The sequence below is a fragment of the Poromitra crassiceps genome (genome assembly GCF_964638095.1).
Source record: "Poromitra crassiceps genome assembly, chromosome: 4".
NCBI lineage: Eukaryota > Metazoa > Chordata > Actinopteri > Beryciformes > Melamphaidae > Poromitra > Poromitra crassiceps.
In genome coordinates, this window is record NC_139626.1 from 38189796 (window position 1) to 38210218 (window position 20423).

General features: G+C 43.7%; 2 protein-coding genes across 2 annotated transcripts in view; both read right to left on the reverse strand.

Moving 5' to 3' along the window:
• LOC310775178 (microtubule-associated serine/threonine-protein kinase 1-like) overlaps window positions 1-20423 on the reverse strand; it is a gene marked incomplete at its 5' end in the record, with an annotated part of 118477 nt that overhangs the window by 33574 nt on the left and 64480 nt on the right. The window contains 8 exons of the mRNA XM_083635275.1: window positions 11618-11781; window positions 15157-15269; window positions 16002-16124; window positions 16240-16341; window positions 16505-16670; window positions 18318-18450; window positions 18636-18774; window positions 19780-19988. Coding sequence (XP_083491401.1) covers window positions 11618-11781; window positions 15157-15269; window positions 16002-16124; window positions 16240-16341; window positions 16505-16670; window positions 18318-18450; window positions 18636-18774; window positions 19780-19988 — 1149 coding nt within the window. The remainder of the gene's footprint in view (window positions 1-11617; window positions 11782-15156; window positions 15270-16001; window positions 16125-16239; window positions 16342-16504; window positions 16671-18317; window positions 18451-18635; window positions 18775-19779; window positions 19989-20423) is intronic.
• Window positions 1511-8719, reverse strand: LOC310774905 (uncharacterized protein; the record flags this gene model as incomplete). The annotated part of the gene is made up of 7 exons (XM_083635005.1): window positions 1511-1522; window positions 2570-2693; window positions 2812-2915; window positions 3172-3326; window positions 3537-3731; window positions 8225-8338; window positions 8521-8719. 7 exons carry the CDS (start codon window positions 8717-8719, stop codon window positions 1511-1513), a joined length of 903 nt encoding a protein of 300 aa, XP_083491131.1.

Here is a 20423-nt window from a genome sequence, read left to right on the forward strand (position 1 = left end):
GGAGGGCTTTGCTCTGAAACATCACACACCTTGTGGTGATAAACTGTGAGAACAGCATTTACCGGTGGGCGGACTCTACTTTGTGGTTTTCTGCTGAAAGTTGCCCATGCTCAGAATATGCAGTTTCTGCAAACTGTATTAAAATGGACTTTTAGTGAAATAATTTCCTAGGCTTGATCACATGAAGACTGGTTGTTCTCATATGAATTCAGAACTGATTCACAGCCTCATGTCAACATGGTCATTTTGGCTAATTAGTTTTTTGACTGTAAAAGACCAAGTTGTGAGCAAATTGAATCAACTGTTGACGAGCTATTCAGCATCCAATAATATGGTGGTGCACAGGAATTTCAGGCAATCTAGTGTGTTTCTAAAAACATTTTATTTCTCAATCCATGCAGAATAAGTTGGCAAAATACATTTTATTCATACAACACTTTTGTTCATAAAAACAATGTACTTTATCATAAGGCAAAAAAAAGAATTGTAAAATATACAAATGAGTTAAAACTTTTGAAGCGTATGGCAAAAGTGGTTAAAAAAGTAAAAAAACAAACTTCAGTAGGTCAATGAAAGAGACATGATTTGAAAGATAATACTTAAGTAGCTTATCTAAGTTCCTCAGGCACCGTCTAATCTTGCTATCAAAAATCACTTAAAGTGTCTGCAGGTGGGAAGCCAGATTAAGGGCATGTGTCCTGCACCTGTTCGGGGCGGAAGAGAACTGGTGGGAATAACGTGATCCTCCCACGTGCTACATCCTGCCGGTGAAGCTCCCCGCTGTCAGGTGAAAAAGAAGTGGCTGGCAACTGCGCATGTGTCGGTGGAAGCATGGTGCTAGTCTACGGCTCTCCCAAGATCGGCAGAGGGTGGAGCAGCGACCGAGGCAGCAGGGGGAAATTGGTCAAGAACAATTGGGGAGAAAATGGGGGAAATCAGACACAAAAAAAATCACTTTAAGTCTTTGAGTCGAGACTGCTGAAAAGAGGAGCTGGTAAATCTACACTTCTACTGGATGCTTAACAAATACTGATCCTGGTCCCAACAGCCATTCTTGTTCTGAAGCTATGACAATAAAATACAGTAGATAAAAAAAAAAAAAGGGGGAAAAACATCAGGGATCTTGTGGTCCGTGCCGATTTTAAACCGAAGATAAGATCCAGTGGACTTACACAGACACGCTTGCACCCTCTTCCCAACGGCAACTACTGATGTGGCAGCTGTGCACAGTGTAATAATACCATAAAAACTAATACATTTTCCCATCCTCACACAGGTAGGACTTACCCCATCAAGAGCATAATCACGTGTGCATCCACACACGTGATCTATATGATACGCTGCCCCTGTGGACTAGCCTACATTGGGAAAACCACGAGAAAACTGAAACAGAGAATCAGTGAACATAAAAGCACAATTCGCAGAAATGATCGGGACTATCCCATTGCTGTGCATTTCAATGACGCTCACCACGACATTTCCACTTTGCGCTTCTGTGGGATGGAGCAGGTCACCCTGCCACCTAGAGGCGGTGACCATGATAAACACTTAAAACAACGAGAATCTTACTGGATCCACACCTTACAGACTCTGGCACCAAAAGGACTCAATGACGAACTATTATTCAACATGTTCTTGTGATCTTCCCCTTTTGTATCTCTATTTTTGTAATGAAATGTTTTACCATATTCATTTTAAAATTATCTATTTTTCCTTAAGGGTTGTTCTGACGAGGAGCCTAAATCCTGCAAGTATATCCTGGGCATAGAGGGCCAGGCTCTTTTGCCATTGTAGCCGGTCCACTGTGTCCAGGTTTATAAATGTATGATCTTTTCTAAAGGCCTCTGTGTGTTCTACACAAAAATATATTGTCCCTTTGATATTTGCCTCGTGTTTTTTCCTTGTTTCTTCCATGTTTTTTCTATGTATTGTGAAGCTCATTTATAAATATAGGCTATCTGAGGTAGGCATTCTTTGAATTTTATAACCTATTACTGCAAGCACCATGCTGCTTTAGACCTAATTGAAGACAGTCTGGTCAGATCTTATAGTTATTATATTTGTCCATATTTAGTGCCTAAAATGAGCTTCACTTTATCCATTGTTTAGTTTATCTATTCATGTATTTCCAAATGTTTGATGAACATAGACGTTCTAATTATTTTTCTATATATAATTCAGTGTCTATGTCTTTTAGAAATGATTGTCTTGTGACAGAGCTGCAAGCCCGTCTTCACGTGTGGAGTTCTGATTGGCTGTGACAGAACAGCCACTCCTTATTTAAGCGGCTTCATTATGTCTGTAATCATTTGTTTGAAAAAGGTCGGTAACCGAAACGTCACAGAATAAACTCCTAATTGCAAGTTTGGACGGTGTGCGGGACTCCCTTCTTTACAATAAAATAGATCACAAAGTGCTTTAAAACAATAAAACACAATCCCTTAAAAGGAGAATTTCACATTCTGTGTGTGAATGACAATACCAATCTTGGTGTGGGGGTAAAGTCACAATATGGTTTCATTTACGATGATGACACATAATGTTAGAAGTGAATAACTTTTTCACAGACCCAGTATTGCAATGAGCCACAACTGTCATCATTCCAGCTCTTTAGTGATTGATGCCAATATGTGTCAACACAGTCCTCCTTTACATGAGCAGCATATCCACTGGGCTGGGCTGTGTTCCAGAACCTGTTTAAAAGAAGAAAATAGTCAACTCTACTTGATGGAAGATAAGACGCACAATGCATTTTCAGGCCAACCTGTTCACTGTTAACTGGTAAATAGGACTGAAGAATGGAGGTCTTACCCTGTGCCGTTCAGAAGTGTACCATCCACCCATTTCCAGATTGCCTCCTCATCCCTGTCACTCAAACCAATCCAAACTGTCTTGTCCAAGGAATTGATGAATTTCTGTTGAATTGTTGAAAAGACAAATTACATCAACACACACTTGTGAATCACTCAAACAGTTTTACCCCTACTAAATGCACACTAAATAGTTTTTTTTAAACAATCAAACAGCAAATTGTGGCGCGGGGGGGGGGGGGGGGGGGGGGGCTGGGGGGCACTCAAAGTGTGGAATGTGAGACAGTTTTAACCCAACTAAATGCACACTAAAGAGTTGTGTGTTGGGGGGGAGGGGGACTTTTCCCATATTTCCCTTTACCTGTTCTTCTTCACTGTTTATGATGACCAGGTCTGCTCCTCTCTGTAGACAGTCCTGCCTGCTGTCCTCCCAGCTCTTTTTAATATTAGGAGAAATGTAGTAAAAACTGGTGGTGGATGATCTACGTGTACATCCTCCAGCTTGACAGAAACGGTCTGCAAGAGGAGAGGATCTTAAATGTGTGCAGCAAATAAGAGCATGAATGCATATGTACAGTATGCATTCTCAAACACACACAAACACACACACACACACACACACACACACACACACACACACACACACACACACACACACACACACACACACACACACACACACACACACACACACACACACACACACAATAAGATAGACAGACTCACTGAGCTCAAACAAATTCTCTCTGTTTTCAGTCCAGGTCTTGTTGAGGATCTGCAGTTTGTTGAGCATGGTCTTGTTGAGGGTCTGCAGTTTGTTGAGCATGGTCTTGTTGAGGGTCTGCATTTTGTTGAGCATGGTCTTGTTGAGGGTCTGCAGTTTGTTGAGCGTTTCTTTGAATCTGCCATCAGCTTTTGTATCTGCACAGGGGGAAAAGAACTGGTAGAACTTATAGAAACAAATATGTTGTGAATGGATGCTGAAGAGTGCAAATCTCTTGTGCAATAGAGGAAGTGAATGGCTCACAGTGGACCCAGAGGCCTATAAGACCAGCCAGTAGGAGAAGACAAGTCAACAGCAGAAACACTACAGTCAACCTGCAGGCAGTGCAGGGCTTCCTCACTGGCTGGATAACATCACCTGTAAGAACAAGACAGGTCGGTCATGTTGTAAAACAAGCACCAGAGCTATGTTACACAGCTACTGAGTATTGCTGTTCATCGCACAACATGACTTGTGATTTTATGGGTTTGCTGTGTGTGTGTGTGTGTGTGTGTGTGTGTGTGTGTGTGTGTGTGTGTGTGTGTGTGTGTGTGTGTGTGTGTGTGTGCGTGCCTGTGTGTGTGCGTGTGTTACTCACCTATCTGCTGATCTGGTGTGTTCTCCATATTTGATCTGGTGTTAGAACCCCTGTAGTTGTCTGCACTTTCATAGATGTCCACTATCCTCTCCTCCACCTCGTCGCTCCCTCCAGCTGTGATTAAGGCCCTCTCTTCCCTCTCTCGTAGACGCTCCTCTTTTTCCACAGGATCTTCGTTGTCGTAGATGTGAACGCACTCAGACATCTCCATCTTCTGTCTCAATCATTAGATACTCGATATATCCAGACTTGTTTTCAGTTTGCCGCTTCTCTTCATAATAATTTCTTTGTGATCTACGTATGTGCAAATAAAGCCTTGTGTCTCCTTGCTCCATTCAGCATCATGCGTGTCTGTGCAGATACTAACAGTTTCTTTTCACTTCTTTTTATATTCGTGTCCCTTTTTTTGCATGGTTGTGGCTGACAGTCGCCCAGCTCACATTAAGCTGTTTTAACAGGAAACACTCAATGTGGTAGTGGGGTAAAGTTCACTTTTTTTTAAATCATCCCAGCCTGTGGCTGGTTTTGTTTTCACAAAACCTGTGTCATGTGGTGGACCCAAACACCCATCTCACAGGAAGCTGTTTGAACAGGAAATACTCATTGTGGCAGTGGGGTAAAGTTAAGATATTTTTTAAAGTTTCAAGTTCTAATTGATGTGAGATGCATAAACTACCTGGCATTGTAAATCAGCAACATCTGCTCTTCATTTGAAACATATGCATGCATTCATATACAAATTAGAAATAATAAACTAATCAATCTATTTAGAGGTCCCATTATCATTTGCACAATCAAGTGAGACTTCTGCTGAAAGTCTGAGGGAGGGCTTTGCTCTGAAACCTCACACGCCTTGTGGTGATAAACTGTGAGAACAGCATTTACTGGTGTCTGGACTCTACTTTGTTTTCTGCTGAAAGTTGCCCATGCTCAGAATACGCACTTTCTGCACACATTAAAACTGACTTTTAGTGAAAGAATTTCCTAGGCGTGATCACATGAAGACTGGTTGTTCTCATATGGATTCAGAACTGATTCACAGGCTTGTGTCAGCCTGGTCATTTTGGCTAATTAGTTTTTGACTGTAAAAGAACAAGCTGTGAGCAAATTGAATCGACTGTTGACGAGCTATTCAGCAAGCAATACTATTTGGTGGTGGACAGGAATTTTAGGCAATCTAGCATGTTTCTCAAAACATTTTATTTCTCAATTCATACAGAATAAGTTGGCAAAATACACTTTATTCATGCAACACTTTTGTTCATAAAAACAATGTACTTTATCATAAGGCAACAAATAAAGAATTGTAAAATATAGAAATTAGTTAAAAATTGTGAAGCATATGGCAAAGGTGGTTAAAAAAGTATAAAAAAAAAAGTAAAAACATCATGCAAAACTTCAGTAGGTCAATGAAAGAGACATGATTTGAAAGATAATACTGAAGTTCCTCAGGCAGGATGTTGCACCATCTAATCTTGCTATCAAAAATCACTTTGAGTTGGGCGTCCGGGTAGTGTAGCAGTAGATTCCCTGCCTACCAACACGAGGGTCGCAGGTTTGCGCCCCCGTGTTACCTTCGGGCTTGGTCGGGCGTCCATACAGGCACGACTCGCTGTGTCTGCAGGTGGGAAGCCGGATTAAGGACATGTGTCCTGCACCTGTTCGGGGCGGAAGCGAACTGGTGGTGAATAGCGTGATCCTCCCACGTGCTACGTCCTGCCGGTGAATCTCCCCGCTGTCAGGTGAAAAAGAAGTGGCTGGCAACGGCGCATGTGTCAGTGGAAGCATGGTGCTAGTCTAGTCGGCAGAGGGTGGAGCAGCGGCCGAGGCAGCAGGGGGAAATTGGCCAAGAACAATTGGGGAGAAGATGGGGGGGAATCAGACAAAAAAATCACTTTAAGTCTTTGAGTCGAGACTGCGGAAAAGAGGAACTGGTAAAAAAAAATATATATATTTTTTTGCAGGCCAGGCCAGGCCTTTGCCCGACGTGCCCGATTATGCAGTCCGCGCCTGGTTAGAAGTCAATCACTTTTTCACAGACCCAGTATTGCAATGAGTGACAATTGTCATCATTCCAGCTCTTTAGAAATTGATCATACCAATAATTTGTGTCAACACAGTCCTCCTTTACATGCCCATATCCACTGGGCTGGCCTGTGTTCCAGAAGCTGTTTAAAAGAAGAAAATAGTAAACTCTACTTGATGGAAGATAAGACGCACAATGCATTTTCAGGCCAACCTGTTCACTGTTGACTGGTAAATAGGACTGAAGAATGATGTCTTACCCTGTGGTGTTCAGAAGTGTACCATCCACCCATTTCCAGATTCCCTCCTCATCCCTGTCACTCAAGCCAATCCACATTATCTTGTCCAATGAATTGATGAATTTCTGTTAAATTGTTGAAAAGACAAATTACATCAACACACACTTGTGAAGCACTCAAAGTGTGGAATGTGAGACAGTTTTAACCCAACTAAATGCACACTAAAGAGTTTTTGTGTGTGGTTACAATCAAACAGCAAATTGGGGGGGGGGGAATTTTGCCATATTTCCCTTTACCTGTTCTTCTTCACTGTTTATGATGACCAGGTCTGCTCCTCCCTGTAGACAGTACTGCCTGCTGTCCTCCCAGCTCTTTTTAATATTAGGAGAAATGTAGTAAAAACTGGTGCTGAATGATCTACATCCTCCAGCTTGACAGAAACGGTCTGCAAGAGGAGAGGATCTTAAATGTGTGCAGCAAATAAGCATGAAAAAGTGTGTGTGTACACACGTACACACACACAGAGGTGTAGTGCTATCTAGAGAAGTGGGGGAACGCACCTATATGGGGAACACCTGCACACGCACAGGTCCCAACAGGTCCCCCCCCCCACCCCCCCCCCCCCCCCCACCCCCCACGCACACACGCTAACGTTCACGCAGCCTATTCATTAATTAATCGTTCGGGGCGGGCAATATCAACGAATTAAACGAGCAAACTCACGGATTCCTCAAGTGCTGCAAACCACTGTCACTGACACACGACTAACTTGTGTCCTCTATAAACACTGCAGAAGCCCGTGACATTTGCAGCTCTGAAACTAAAATACGTATATGGGCACAGCAGAGCAGAGTCAGTTATCAACACAAACAGCTAAACAATCTCTCAACCAGCGATCACACAAGTTGCACAAGGCAACTGGCATCTGGAGATGCAAATTGCAATGGGGTGATTAACGCTAACTTTTGATTCAACTGCGTTGAAAAGAAACACGCTTTTAACATTGTTTCTTCATGCTTGTAAACGTACCTTTTTAGCAGCTGGTCCGAAAAATGAAAGGATGTTTGGCTGCCTTTTTCATCTTTACTTGTTATAGTGAGGTAGGCTACTGGTGGAAAAAAAAATATTTTGATGCTGAAAAAGCCAGTATGTTTCAGTATAGCTTTTATTAAACTGAGGTTTCCCCCGTGCTGTAGCTAGTTAAGGTGGAATGTTTCCTTCTTTCTTCAAGCCGCGAGTTGATGCTGTGTGAATAATTCAGCCCACCTTAAATATAGTTAAGGTGGAATGTTTCCTTCTTTCTTCAAGCCGCGAGTTGATGCTGTGTGAATAATTCAGCCCACCATATAGGATGAATGACAACGTTGTCAAGTTTCACTCGTTTTATTGGCTCGACATGCACACACACACACTGACACACACAAAACACCCCTTGGAGAAGTATGGGAACACCGTTCCCCCGCGTTCTACCGGGACTACACCTATGCACACACACACACACACACACCCACACACACACACACACACACACACACAAACAAACAAACAAACAAACAAACACAGGCAGAATAAGGTAGACAGACTCACTGAGCTCAGACCAATTCTTTCTGTTTTCAGTCCAGGTCTTCTGGAGGGTCTGCAGTTTGTTGAACGTTTCTTTGAATCTGCCATCAGCTTTTGTATCTGCACAGGGGGAAAAGAACTGGTAGAACTTATAGAAACAAATATGTTGTGAATGGATGCTGAAGAGTACAAATCTCTTGTGCAATAGAGGAAGTGAATGGCTCACAGTGGACCCCGAGGCCTATAAGACCAGCCAGTAGGAGAAGACAAGTCAACAGCAGAAACACTACAGTCACCCTGTAGGCAGTGCAGGGCTTCCTCACTGGCTGAATAACATCACCTGTAAGAACAAGACAGGTCGGTCATGTTGTAAAACAAGCACCAGAGCTACATTACACAGCTACTGAGTATTGCTGTTCATTGCACAACATGACTTGTGATTTTATGGTTTGGCTGTGTGTGTGTGTGTGTGTGTGTGTGTGTGTGCGTGCGTGCGTGCGTGCATGTGCGTGTGTTACTCACCTAGCTGCTGATCTGGTGCGTTCTCCATATTTGATCTGGTGTTAGAACCCCTGTAGTTGTCTGCACTTTCATAGATGTCCACTATCCTCTCCTCCACCTCGCCGCTGCCTCCAGCTGTGATTAAGGCCCTCTCTCCCCTCTCTCGTAGACGCTCCTCTTTTTCCACAAAATCGTCATAGATGTGAACACACTCCGACATCTCCATTTTCTGTCTCAATCATCAGATACTTGATATATGCGGACTTGTTTTCAGTTTGCCGCTCTTCTCTTCATAATAATTTGTTTGTGATCTATGTGTGTGCAAATAAAGCCTTGTGTCTCCTTGCTCCATTCAACACAATGCGTGTCTGTCCAGATACTAACAGTTTCTTCTCACTTCTCCTTCTCTGTTAAGACTTCTTTTTATTTATTTTCCTTTTTTTGCATGGTTGTGACAGACAGTCACCCAGCTCACAGGAAGTTGCTTTAAGAGGAAACAGTCAATGTGGTAGTGGGGTAAAGTTAAGATTTTTCTTTTACCAGCTCAGCATGTGGCTGGTTTTGTTTTCACTTTGTGAATCTGTGTGCAAGTCATCATGGCACAGTAATACTCAACCCGAGGCTCTAGAGCCTCCTTTGTGGGTAGTTGTGGCTCTTTTAAGTACTACTTAAAATAAAAAATAAAAAAATGGTCAAACTTTTTTGGATTGTGGCTCTTCCGAAGAATTGTTTTGGTCAATGTGGCTCCTGAGTAGGACAAGGTTGTGTGCCATTAGCCTAGAGACATTTGTACCGGGAACTGTCCCAGAAGCAGTTTTGAGTACTTTGCCAGGTGTTTATATGTCTGTCTGTCTGTCTGTCTGTCCGTCTCTGTGGACATATTTTGCGAACTCAATAGCATCACAACTGTGCAAGATGCCATCATGAAACTTTACTCATGTGTAGTTCAGAATGAAGGCCGAGTTTGAAAATGGGAGTGATAACTCAGGGGTGGCCAAACGTTTTTGGTTGTGGGCGCAGGGCAAACAATATTAATTGCGGCAGTTTTCAACCCGTTTAGACTGAAGTTTTTATACCAAAAAAATCCCTGTGCCATCAAAAATGTATTTTCTACCAAAATAAATATATGACACATAGTTTATTGATGTGCTCACCTATTACAATGGGTATTTCTGTGTTTTCAAATGTTCTTTTCCTGTGCCAACAGGTTAAATCAGAGCTAATTTCACCAAAATTCAGCATTAAAAATCCTCAAAAAACTGTGCAAAATAGACCAGGCCAGGGTACTCAAGTATAACCCATTAAAAGAAAAGAAAAAAAGGTTTTCCGTTTTTGGTTTTAAACTGAAAAAATAAATAAAGAAGAAAATGAAAAATAAAATGGAAAAACTTTTTTTTTTGTAAAATTCATGGCGGGCCACTTAAAAAGGGGCAGCGGGCCGCAGATGGCCTGCGGACTGATGGGATCACAATTGCTCGAGTGACATCCCTGATGACTAAAATTGCTCAAGTGACATCACTGATGACATCACAATTCAAGGATTTATGACATCACTGATGATGTCACAAATCGTGACAAATAGACACCGCTCGCAGCGGTAATGCAACATAAAGAATGTCAACTGCCATAAAACACCAAAGACACCCCCCAGCAACTTAGGCCATTTTAATTATCATGATGTAGTTTGTGTTAAGTTATTTCCCCTTAGTTTTAGTTAACCTTTACTTTGGCGTATGACTCCCTCTTATGTTACAACCTGGATCAAGGAAGTAACAAAAGGAGGGAGTCATATGACAAAGTAAAGGTTAAAACAATAATTCATTAACTAAAAACTAAGGCAAAATAACTGGATAACACAAACTACATGAAACAAAAGAACACAGCAGAAAGGTGCACATGTGAGGAGGGAGAGAGAAGAACTGATTGTCAGATGGAGCACACCGGGAACAGGTGCACTCAATCAGCCTGACCACCCCCCAACCAGGCTCCTGCAAAGCAAGGCCAGGAGAGTGGGAGGGAGGGTCATCACAAAAGCAGCCTCATTTGTTGTAACGCAGAGCAAATTATGATGATGATGATGATTATTTTTACACATCAGATCACCCTGGCAATTAGGGCTGCACAATTTTGAGAAAATATCTAATTATCTTAGATTTATTTTTGACTGATATTGCAATTGCGATATGATTTGCGATAGAGGGAATGTACATCGCTTCCAATTTTCATTGAAAAACATGAAAATGATTATGGTGTGACTTTTGCAGGTATCTGTACCAAACATACAAACCAAACATGTTTTCTGAAGTCTGTAGAATATGTGTAGGCCAGGACATCTCTGCAGCATGAAAATATTTAATTTAAAAAACTATTTTAACACACATTTCACCTTTAACATTTATTTTTTGCGCATCTGGCCATATTGCGATTTCGATTAATTGTGCAGTCCTACTGGCAATATGTCATTTATAGACTTTCCAAGATTCCAAACTTTGGAGTGGTGGCAGTCAGTGTTGACTCAAAGTGAGTGTGAACTCTCTCACAAAGCTCTTTTTTTTATAGAAGGCGTCACAAAGATGGTGTCAGTGAGACAGAAAGCAGTTATTCAGCCAAACTGTGAGATGACAGATAAGCTGTTGAGAGAGAGAAAAACCTTCAGGAAACACCTTCTAAACACCCACAGCCCTATTCTTGGTCCACACTCTCTCTCTCACACGCACGCACGATTGTCTGTTTCCTCACAGAAAGACACAAGCATACATGACACTAGGGGTGTAAAAAGCATTTGAAGTTAGAATGCCAAGTTGGTTTGAAAAGGTGGGATCAATTAATATCTATTCATAATCATATATGGGTTTTTTATAAGGGGGAAAGGGTGTAGGGTAGGCTGAACAAGTTATTGAAAATTTCTTATTATTTAAGAAAGTTCTTATTATTTAATTTATACTTTTTTGTATGACTGAGTTGAATCATGCAGACTGTGAGATTTTATGATGTATTGAACCTTTGCTGAAACAACTGAAATCGAGTGGCATCGTTGTACCCCTATATGACCCCCCTCCCCCCCCCCACACACACACACACACACACTCACACACACACACACACACACACCACTCACATCTCGGGGGAGCCGGTCCTCCAGCTCTTGTCCCTCATGCTGAAGCTGCCCAGGCTCTCTCTCTTGGCGACCTTGTCCTCCCGTGAGCCCTTGTGCTCCCGACGGGTCACAGAGGTCGTGGCTTTCTGCTCCAGCTGAGAAAGATGTTCCATGCTGCTGTACACCTGCAGGGGGACACGGTCAAACCAACAGTCATTTTGTATTACGACGAGCTAGGGAAGAATTCTGAATATGGTGAGAGCAGGTCCTACATAGGGTTAAAGCAATATATATAACGGTTTTTGGATATATCAGGCCAATATTGGGTTAAAAAACATATATATACGGTATACTGTATATATATATACTGGGATATGGATATGTACTGTATCATATCCTCACTGGTAAGGATATGATTTTACTCAACCAGGTTTATGGGTTGCAGCTTGTAAAAATGTGCACTGCCTCACTCTGCCTTTAGAAGCTGCTGACCCTAAAATAATTGGAGATTTTTTAGTGTCACTTGAGGGTCCAAATACAGTTTCACAGGCTTTCCCACTCAGATAAGAATAACATTCTGAATCCTTTTTATTTTTGGATATCGACACAAAATATCAGCTATTGGGCACTTCAGTCCAAAGTACCAGTATAGTAAGTATATATCACTATGGTCCCAAGTTTAGGTAAGAGTGAAGGTGGACTGCGCCTGAATTCCTGTAGGATTAAGTGTTAAAAAGGTGAAAATGTCAAATGATATTTTGCTTTGCAGATGAACCATATAGGTTGGATCAAATCTACACCCAGGAAGTGGTTATATCTTTGGGTTGTGGACTGTTGGTCAGGACAACATAAGACATTTGGACTTTTGGGGAAAAGTGATTGACATTTTTCACCATTTTGTGACATTTTATAGACCAAACGACTACGGTAATCGATTAGTCGGAAAAAAATAATCGACAGATTAATCGATGATGAGAATAATAGTCATAATTAGTTGCAGCCCTATAGTTAAATTCAGTGAAAATGTGTAAATATATAGATTTTATTAGGGGCCTGGGGAACACTGGTTTTAATATTTCTTTGGCATGCCGACTCAATCTGTGTGGTGGTGGTGCGGCACAAACACATCATGTTCCTGGTATGTTATGGATCTAAATGCAGCTCGCACATTATATTCCCTCTTGTCACATGTTATATCTTCCTCCTTCTCCCATCTTTCCTCTCTCTGGTTACTATCTAATGAAGCAGACATGCAATAGAATACACTAAATAGCTTGCCTCCATTAGCATCCACAGCTGCACACTGAGGCTCCGCAGCATCTCTGCAGCTGCCCACTATGTGCCTTCAGAGAGGGATAATAAACTCCCATAGTCTCCCAGCATCATCCCTGTGACCTTTACATGGCAAAACATATAGCGAGCCACAGCATTGATTACACCTACTATAGTAAAGTGCAGCTTGTGTGTTTGTGAATGTGTGTATGTGAAACACACAAGCACACAAAGTTATTCCGACAGGGGCTTATTATGTGCAGGGTGAGATAGGGAAGCGGAGCGGTGTGGGGGAGTGGTGTGGGGGAGCGGTGTGGGGGAGTGGTGTGGGGGAGTGCAGCTGAAGCAGATCCGTTAAGAGAAGCTTAAAGATGATTCTGCAGCGCACCATGGAAACAAGTATCAGCTCCGACAGAAAGACTCGCCTTTCTTCTACAACACAAAACCAGTAAGATGTTAATAGTCAGAACACGTTTACAAGTTCATTTTATTTATTAAATGTCTGATTACCCAAGGGTTTAATGTTATCAACATTTGAAGCAGAATTTTATTGATTTGACTAATTCACGTGTCTTATTTTTTAAGCAGTGCAGCTGCTTCTATAAATGACATGTGTGTCCGTCCATTCGTAGCCTAAAGCCTCTCCCCCGATGTAGCATGAGATGTCCGTTTTTGTAGCCCCTGCAGTGGCTCCACAAGCGAGCGAGAGAGAGCTTGGTTCGGTGGCTGAGCGAGGTCGAGAGTGAATGGAGAGAGAGAGAGAGAGCAGTGACCTAAAGCTGTCACAACATCATCGCCAGTGCAACACACAACGGATTGGATTAGCGATTAGGTTGCTAAACCTGCTAACGCGTTCAAACACATCTACCTCCGCAACCGAGCAACGGATTTCAACACGGTTTGCACCGTTGGAATCAGCGTGACTGACTTGTACTTGTCACAAAGCGTATCAGGGGCGTATTCAGCCCGTAGTTGCTTACATACATAGCCTAGTGTACTAAACCTGCACCGCTTACGTCAACACCTGGGTGTGTTTTTCTTTGGTTCTGTGATATTTTGTTACAAGCCTTGTGTTTTTATCTCACCTGCACAAAATGTATTTTGCATATTCCTTTTTTTATCCATCACTTTGTTGTTCTAATCACTTGATGCACCATCTTGTAGTAATAAGCAGGCAAATCAAGGATTTGTATGTGCACTGCACACATGTTCCCTTCAAAGAAAACCTGAAGTGCCTCTAAAACAAATATGTGATCTTAAGTAGATGTGTGTTGTTCTTATGCCTGCATAAATGCTACTTTATGTGTGTGATTACTGTACAGCTCAGTTTGTGTGCGTATCCCTGGGAAGCAAAAGGTCTTTGCTGGTCAGCCCTTCTACAGCAGAGCCACTCAGCAGCCCTCTTCCCCTCCACTATAATTGAAACTGGCCCCTCAATGAGGGACTTTTCATTTACTGAAGAGCTCCTTCTACTATTTTATAGTGCAGACATAAGAGGATGGACCAGGTGGAGAGACAGTAGGAAGGCAGATGGAGAGAGAGAGAGAGAGAGAGAGAGAGAGAGAGAGATGTCAACACAGAAAAGACACCATGAGGTGAGAAAATCCCACCCAAGAGGAAAAGCGTGACAGAAGGAACACACCAGCACACTGTGAGAGAGACCGAGGAAGAGAGCCGGCCAGATCAGAATGAAATAAATGAGAGCGAGAGAAAAATCAAATCAAATCAAAATTAATTAATAAAGGAGAGCGGACAATGGAAAGAGCGGAGCTGGAAAAAGAAAGAGGGATGAAAGTAAAGTTAGCTGGGGTCAATAGAAACACATCACAGGCAGACAGGTGGAGGGGGAAAATGCTCTGACATGAAAGGTACACCTTAAAATAGAAAATGGAGAGAAGAGTGAGAAGGAAGCAGGTTGTTATGGTTACAACACTCCAATTACTTTCTGAACCCCACACATGATACCTTTCCACAGCTGAGACCTGAATCCTACCTCCAGTCCCGAATCGCTGTACTGTTTGTGACCTCACTTTGTCTGTCCCGAGACTCTTTTCCCCCTTCCTCGTCTAATTCTGTCAAAGAATCTGAAGTGCCAAGATGAGTGCTCTCTACACTACACCCATTTCAGCCACCATGGGGCGAGAAGAAAAAAGGAGTGAGAGAAATAACAGCTTGACACAGTGAGAGGGAGAACGAGAGATACAGAGAGGAAAAAAGGGAAAGATCAAATAAAAGGCGGAGAGAGAAAGACGGGGGGAGGAGAGGGTGGTAGAGAGATGAAGGCTGACCTTGCTGAAGCGAGGAGAGCAGGAGGAGAACTGTCTGATCTCCACCGGCTCCTCGTCGTCGTTGGTGTCATCCTCGTCGTACGCGTTGATGTGGCGGTAACGGTCTGAACGGGCTGGGGGGAGAGAGAGGAGATAAAATATACAAGACATCAGTTAAACTCAAAACGTACATTTCTGAATGCAATGCAAAGAGTAAATTATTATTATTATTCTAATATATTCCACCAACACCATGTGTCAATGGCTACTTTTACATCGACTGCAATAATTCAGACTATTGACCTGATTCTAAATAAGACAATTCAAGGTGTTTACGAGTTCCTTGTAGAATATTCCTTCCGGTTTGCATGCTACAGAGCATAGTCCGATTAATGACTGCAGACGCACGCCCGCCTGACGTCGCTGCGTCCTACCTCAGCGTTTCCCTCCTGAATTTAACGTGGAACTCTGTAATGTTTCTACCGTGTTAGAGACAAGATGTTGGGACTTCGTTTTACCGATGGCAGGCATCTTTTCTTCTGTAAACAAATTGCACAACACTAGCTGGAAGCTAGATCATGCGTCGTCAAGCAGTTTGACTGCCGTACGTTTCGCAAAATGCTGTGAAAACTCCAATACGAATACTCCACGTCTTAATTCGACTATTGCTATAACCTTATTCTGGTTAACATGCGGCAGTGTCTTATTCAGAGTATTGTTTTAACGGGGTTAATATTGGAATATTGTAGTTCATGTAAACAGTCATTGATGTAACGGCTGTACTTCACACACACACACACACACACACACACACGTACACGCACACACGCACACGCACACGCACACGCACACGCACGCCTACTCACTATCAAAGTAGCTGGTGTCCTCCTCTGACTCCAGGTGAGGGATGAACTCGGCCTTCTGTCTCAGCAAGCTGTTCCAGTCCAGCTCGGAGAAGAACGGGTGCTGCTTCACCTCGAACGCTCCGCCTGGTGGCCCGGAGGCACAACATGTCAGTGTGCTTCAAAATATACAGCAGTGGCTTAATGGTTCAAGTTGGGGTGAGGGAAGAGTTCCCGGTGTCAGAGAGAGACAGTACTGTACCTGTGCCCAGCCTCATGAGGGGGTTGGTCTGCAGCAGGGTGGAGATGAGCGCCTGGGAGTCCGCAGGCAGGGCTTCATCGCCGTCTGGCCACACGATGTCATCTGGTGCAGACAAAGCAGAAAGGGTAAAGAATCAAAGTCAACATTTTTCAAGATGACAAATTCATGGCCAGTATTTTTTAGGTCAGAGCAAAATTGTCCTTACTACAAGAAATCCCCACAGTAAATAGTGGTCTTTTGATGATGTAGCTGCCCCTCTCCTCACCTGTGATGACCTGTCCAAACAGCTCCTCAGGAGTGTCTCCGAAGAAAGGCACACAGCCTACCAGGAACTCATATAGGATGATGCCCATGGCCCACCAGTCCACCGGCTTCCCATAGCCTTGGCGCAGAATCACCTCTGGGGCGATGTACTCTGGAGTACCACACACCTGGGTGACAGAGAGAAAAGAGAGAGTCTAAAGCCCCAGAAACACCAAGCCAAGGTGATCGTCTGTCACTCCAGTCTTTGTGGTGTCCCGCACCGTTGGCTCTAGTCGGCATTGTCGCCGGCTTTTGTTGAATCGTCCATCATTGAGAGAAAGCACTCGGATTGGCTGGTGATCAGCTTAAGAGAAACAGTGCACGAGAAGAGAGAGCATGCACAAAATGTTGTTCTCATTTTTCAACTTCATCTTATCTGATCAATCCAATACATGAATATTTTCACAGTGACGTGGCCTTCAGGGAAAAGCCCCTTGACCTTGTCGCTGTATGGTATCACCCATTTAGTGCGGTTTCTCCCTATTTTCTGCCTCCGCCTCTTCCTTTCTTCTCCCACTAGCAAAAGACCACAAGCATGGGCTGACAACGCAAGTGCCATTTGCAACTTTTTATCCGACATATTCTGGTTTGGATGTCTAAGTCAGGGGTTCCCCAACCTTTTTTTGGCTTGTTGTGACCCCACGTTGATGTCACAAAAATCTAGGGACCCCAGACGTTCAAATTTAATTCAAATCAGTGACATTCATCATTCATCCTGTTTTTTCCCTCAGCATTCTGACATTTTCTCCATATTCTGGCATTAAAAATCAGATAGCTTTAATCTCAGAATTCTGACAATCTCAGAATTCTGAGGTCTGTTTTTCAGAATTCTGACATTAAAGTCTACCAAAAATGTTATATCACAATAATGTCCTGCCACAATATCGCGATATATGATATTATAACTACTAACAATATTGCAATATTCATATTGGCCCAAGCCTAAACACCAGATCTATCTGTTAAATGTATGTATGTACTGTACAGTATTTGCCATCTGCTTGTCTCCTTTGCTCTGTCTCACTCTTACATATTCAACAGTGATGACATGTTCAGGGGATCGTCCCGATCATCAGAAATGCAGTAATGGCATGCTGTTCTGCAGAGTTTGTGTGTGTGTGTGTGTGTGTGTGTGTGTGTTGCACATATGCACGTTCGGGTGGCTGCTGTTTTACACAGCGAGCATCGCTACTGACTGAATGAGAAATACTTCCCTAATCAGAATCTCCACCAGAACATGAAAGCGAAGCCCTGGTCTTTTCATCTGCAGATGTGAGCTGATCACTGACAGCCAAACAGATGTCTGCCGCTCTCCAGAATGGCTGCAGGACACATGGGCCAATCTGATTAATTATGACTAGTTTAATTCAGAGCGTAAACAATATTTGTAATTGCAAAATGGGACTGTGATGGAGATGGAGAGCATCACTAATTCACTGATTCAGACTGCACAGGAAGCCTTATAATGCCATATGTCTTCATTTGGAGATGACGGCTTTTGCAGGATGACTTGGTTTGTTTGCCTGCGTGGCTGCAGGAGAGTCACAGAATTTGAATGCCAGCGCCTGTTTATCCCACTGTGCATCCTGTCCTCTGATTTCACCTGCTTTGCATCGTTCAAGTCAGATTGCTCTTTTGGGAGGGATGGGCCTAAGCAAGCCACATTCGATTCTGAAGATGTGAAGTTATTTCTAACGCAGAGTAAATACTATAAAAGCTATAGACTGAACGTTGTCCTCCTGGTCAAGGTTGGTGCTAGGCTACAGCTACTGCACCTGTTTATCCAGGAACTCCCGGGCATCCTTCTCTATGTGCCCCTCGTACAGGTTGGTGGTGAGGCTCATCAGGCCCATCTTGGACAAGCCGAAGTCTGTCAGCTTGATGTGGCCCATGGAGGTGATCAGTAGACTAGGTGGAGAGAGACAACAGGCAGTCAATAGGGTGGCACTCGTAAATCAACTTTAAATTCTGGCACAGGCCAATCAGATCTGTATATCATGGAATACTGTATGTGGACTTTACAGCAGATTTCCTTTAACATTTCTATTCACCAGACATGTCTTCCTTGCCACCAGAGGGGGAAAAACACTCACTTGTCAGGTTTGAGGTCTCTATGGACGATGCCATAGTTGTGCAGGTACTCCAAGGCTAGAACAGTCTCAGCAAAGTACATCCTTGCCAGCTCCACAGGTAGAGCCCCAATGTTCTTCAGCAGAGTGGCACAATCACCTCCTGAGACAGAAAACAACAACACAGGAACAGCTACCTGTTATGCTTAAGATGTGAGTGGAATTTGCTATTTCTATTATTTTGACAAGAGAGAGGACAGTGTCCTTGTTGGAGACATGATTTGGATGGAAAGGATACAGACAGAGAGGATGAATTGCAGCACAGCAAGTCTAGAGGATGACAAGCTAGGATTACCCTGAGCCTGTGTATGGGTTGAACAAATGTCAGTGCATGTGTGTTAATTCGTCTTTTTGACTACTACCCTTCATGCCTGAGCGTATGCGCACACTAACAGCCAGCATGAGAAACGCTGCAGCCGAGCTGCCCTCCAGGAAATTCAGCACAGCTAGGGAGGAAGATGAATTGGGCTTGAGCAGCAGTGTGAAACAACTGACCTTGTTTTTCGGCATCTACCACTATGGCCAGAGGAGGCACTTTGATGCAAGTCGTTTGACTTTCTGAGCCGGGTATCGTTGCGACAGCGAAATGAGAGTTGCTCAATCTCATCTGCCCTTCTGAAGATCGAAGACGGAGTGTAAGCAATCGCTCTCTTTCTATTCCACTGTATTGCTTTCATTTATCTGATACTGTCACATGTCTTATGGAGGCCTACCAAGGACAAAAAGGATAACAACATCACTTACACTTAGATTTTCGGCATTAGGCTGACATTCTGAATAACTTGCAATGAATGCAAAACTGGAATAGGCTTATAAAATCCTAGACTGACTGCAAGCAACCAATAACAAGGAGAGCAAGGGTGAGAGCTGCAGCCAACAGATGTAACAAAATGCTCCTGTGTCCTGAGAATGATCGTGGATGATGGAGAAGTGCTAGGTCAGAAAATGGAGTCAGGGAGAAAAGGGTCAAAAGTATTGTTGTTATTTTCTAAACAAGACAGTAACATGATCCAGCCTTTCCTCAGACATCTGGCACATCCCAGACACAATCCAAACCTGTCATGGGGGATCCAGGAAGGACAAACGGCACAGGGAAAGACTCCCTTACCCTCCACGTATTCCATGACCATGCAGAGGTGGCGGCGCGACTCGAAAGAGCAGAACATGGAGACGACAAAGGGGTTCTCGGCGAAGGTGAGGATGTCCCGCTCCACGAAGGCCTGCTGGATCTGGTTCCTCAGGATCAGGTTCTGCTTGTTGATCTTCTTCATGGCGAAACGCTGACGTGTCTCCCGGTGGCGCACCAGGTAGACGGCACTGAGGGGAGGAGAGGAGAGGCGAGGAGAGGGGAGCGGAGGAGAGGAGAGGGGAGGAGAGGAGAGGAGAGGGGAGGAGAGGGGAGCGGAGGAGAGGAGAGGAGGAGAGGGGAGGAGAGGGTAGCGGAGGAGAGGAGAGGAGGAGAGGAGGAGGAGAGGAGAGGGGAGCGGAGGAGAGGGGAGGAGAGGAGAGGAGAGGAGAGGAGAGGAGAGGAGAGGGGAGGAGAGAGGAGGAGAGGAGAGGAGGAGAGGAGGAGAGGAGCGGAGGAGAGGAGAGGAGGAGAGGAGGAGGAGAGGAGAGGGGAGCGGAGGAGAGGAGAGGAGAGGAGAGGAGAGGAGAGGAGAGGAGAGGAGAGGAGAGGAGAGGAGAGGAGAGGAGAGGAGAGGAGAGGAGAAAAAGAGGTACAGAGGAAAGACAGCAGGGTGAGAGAGAGGA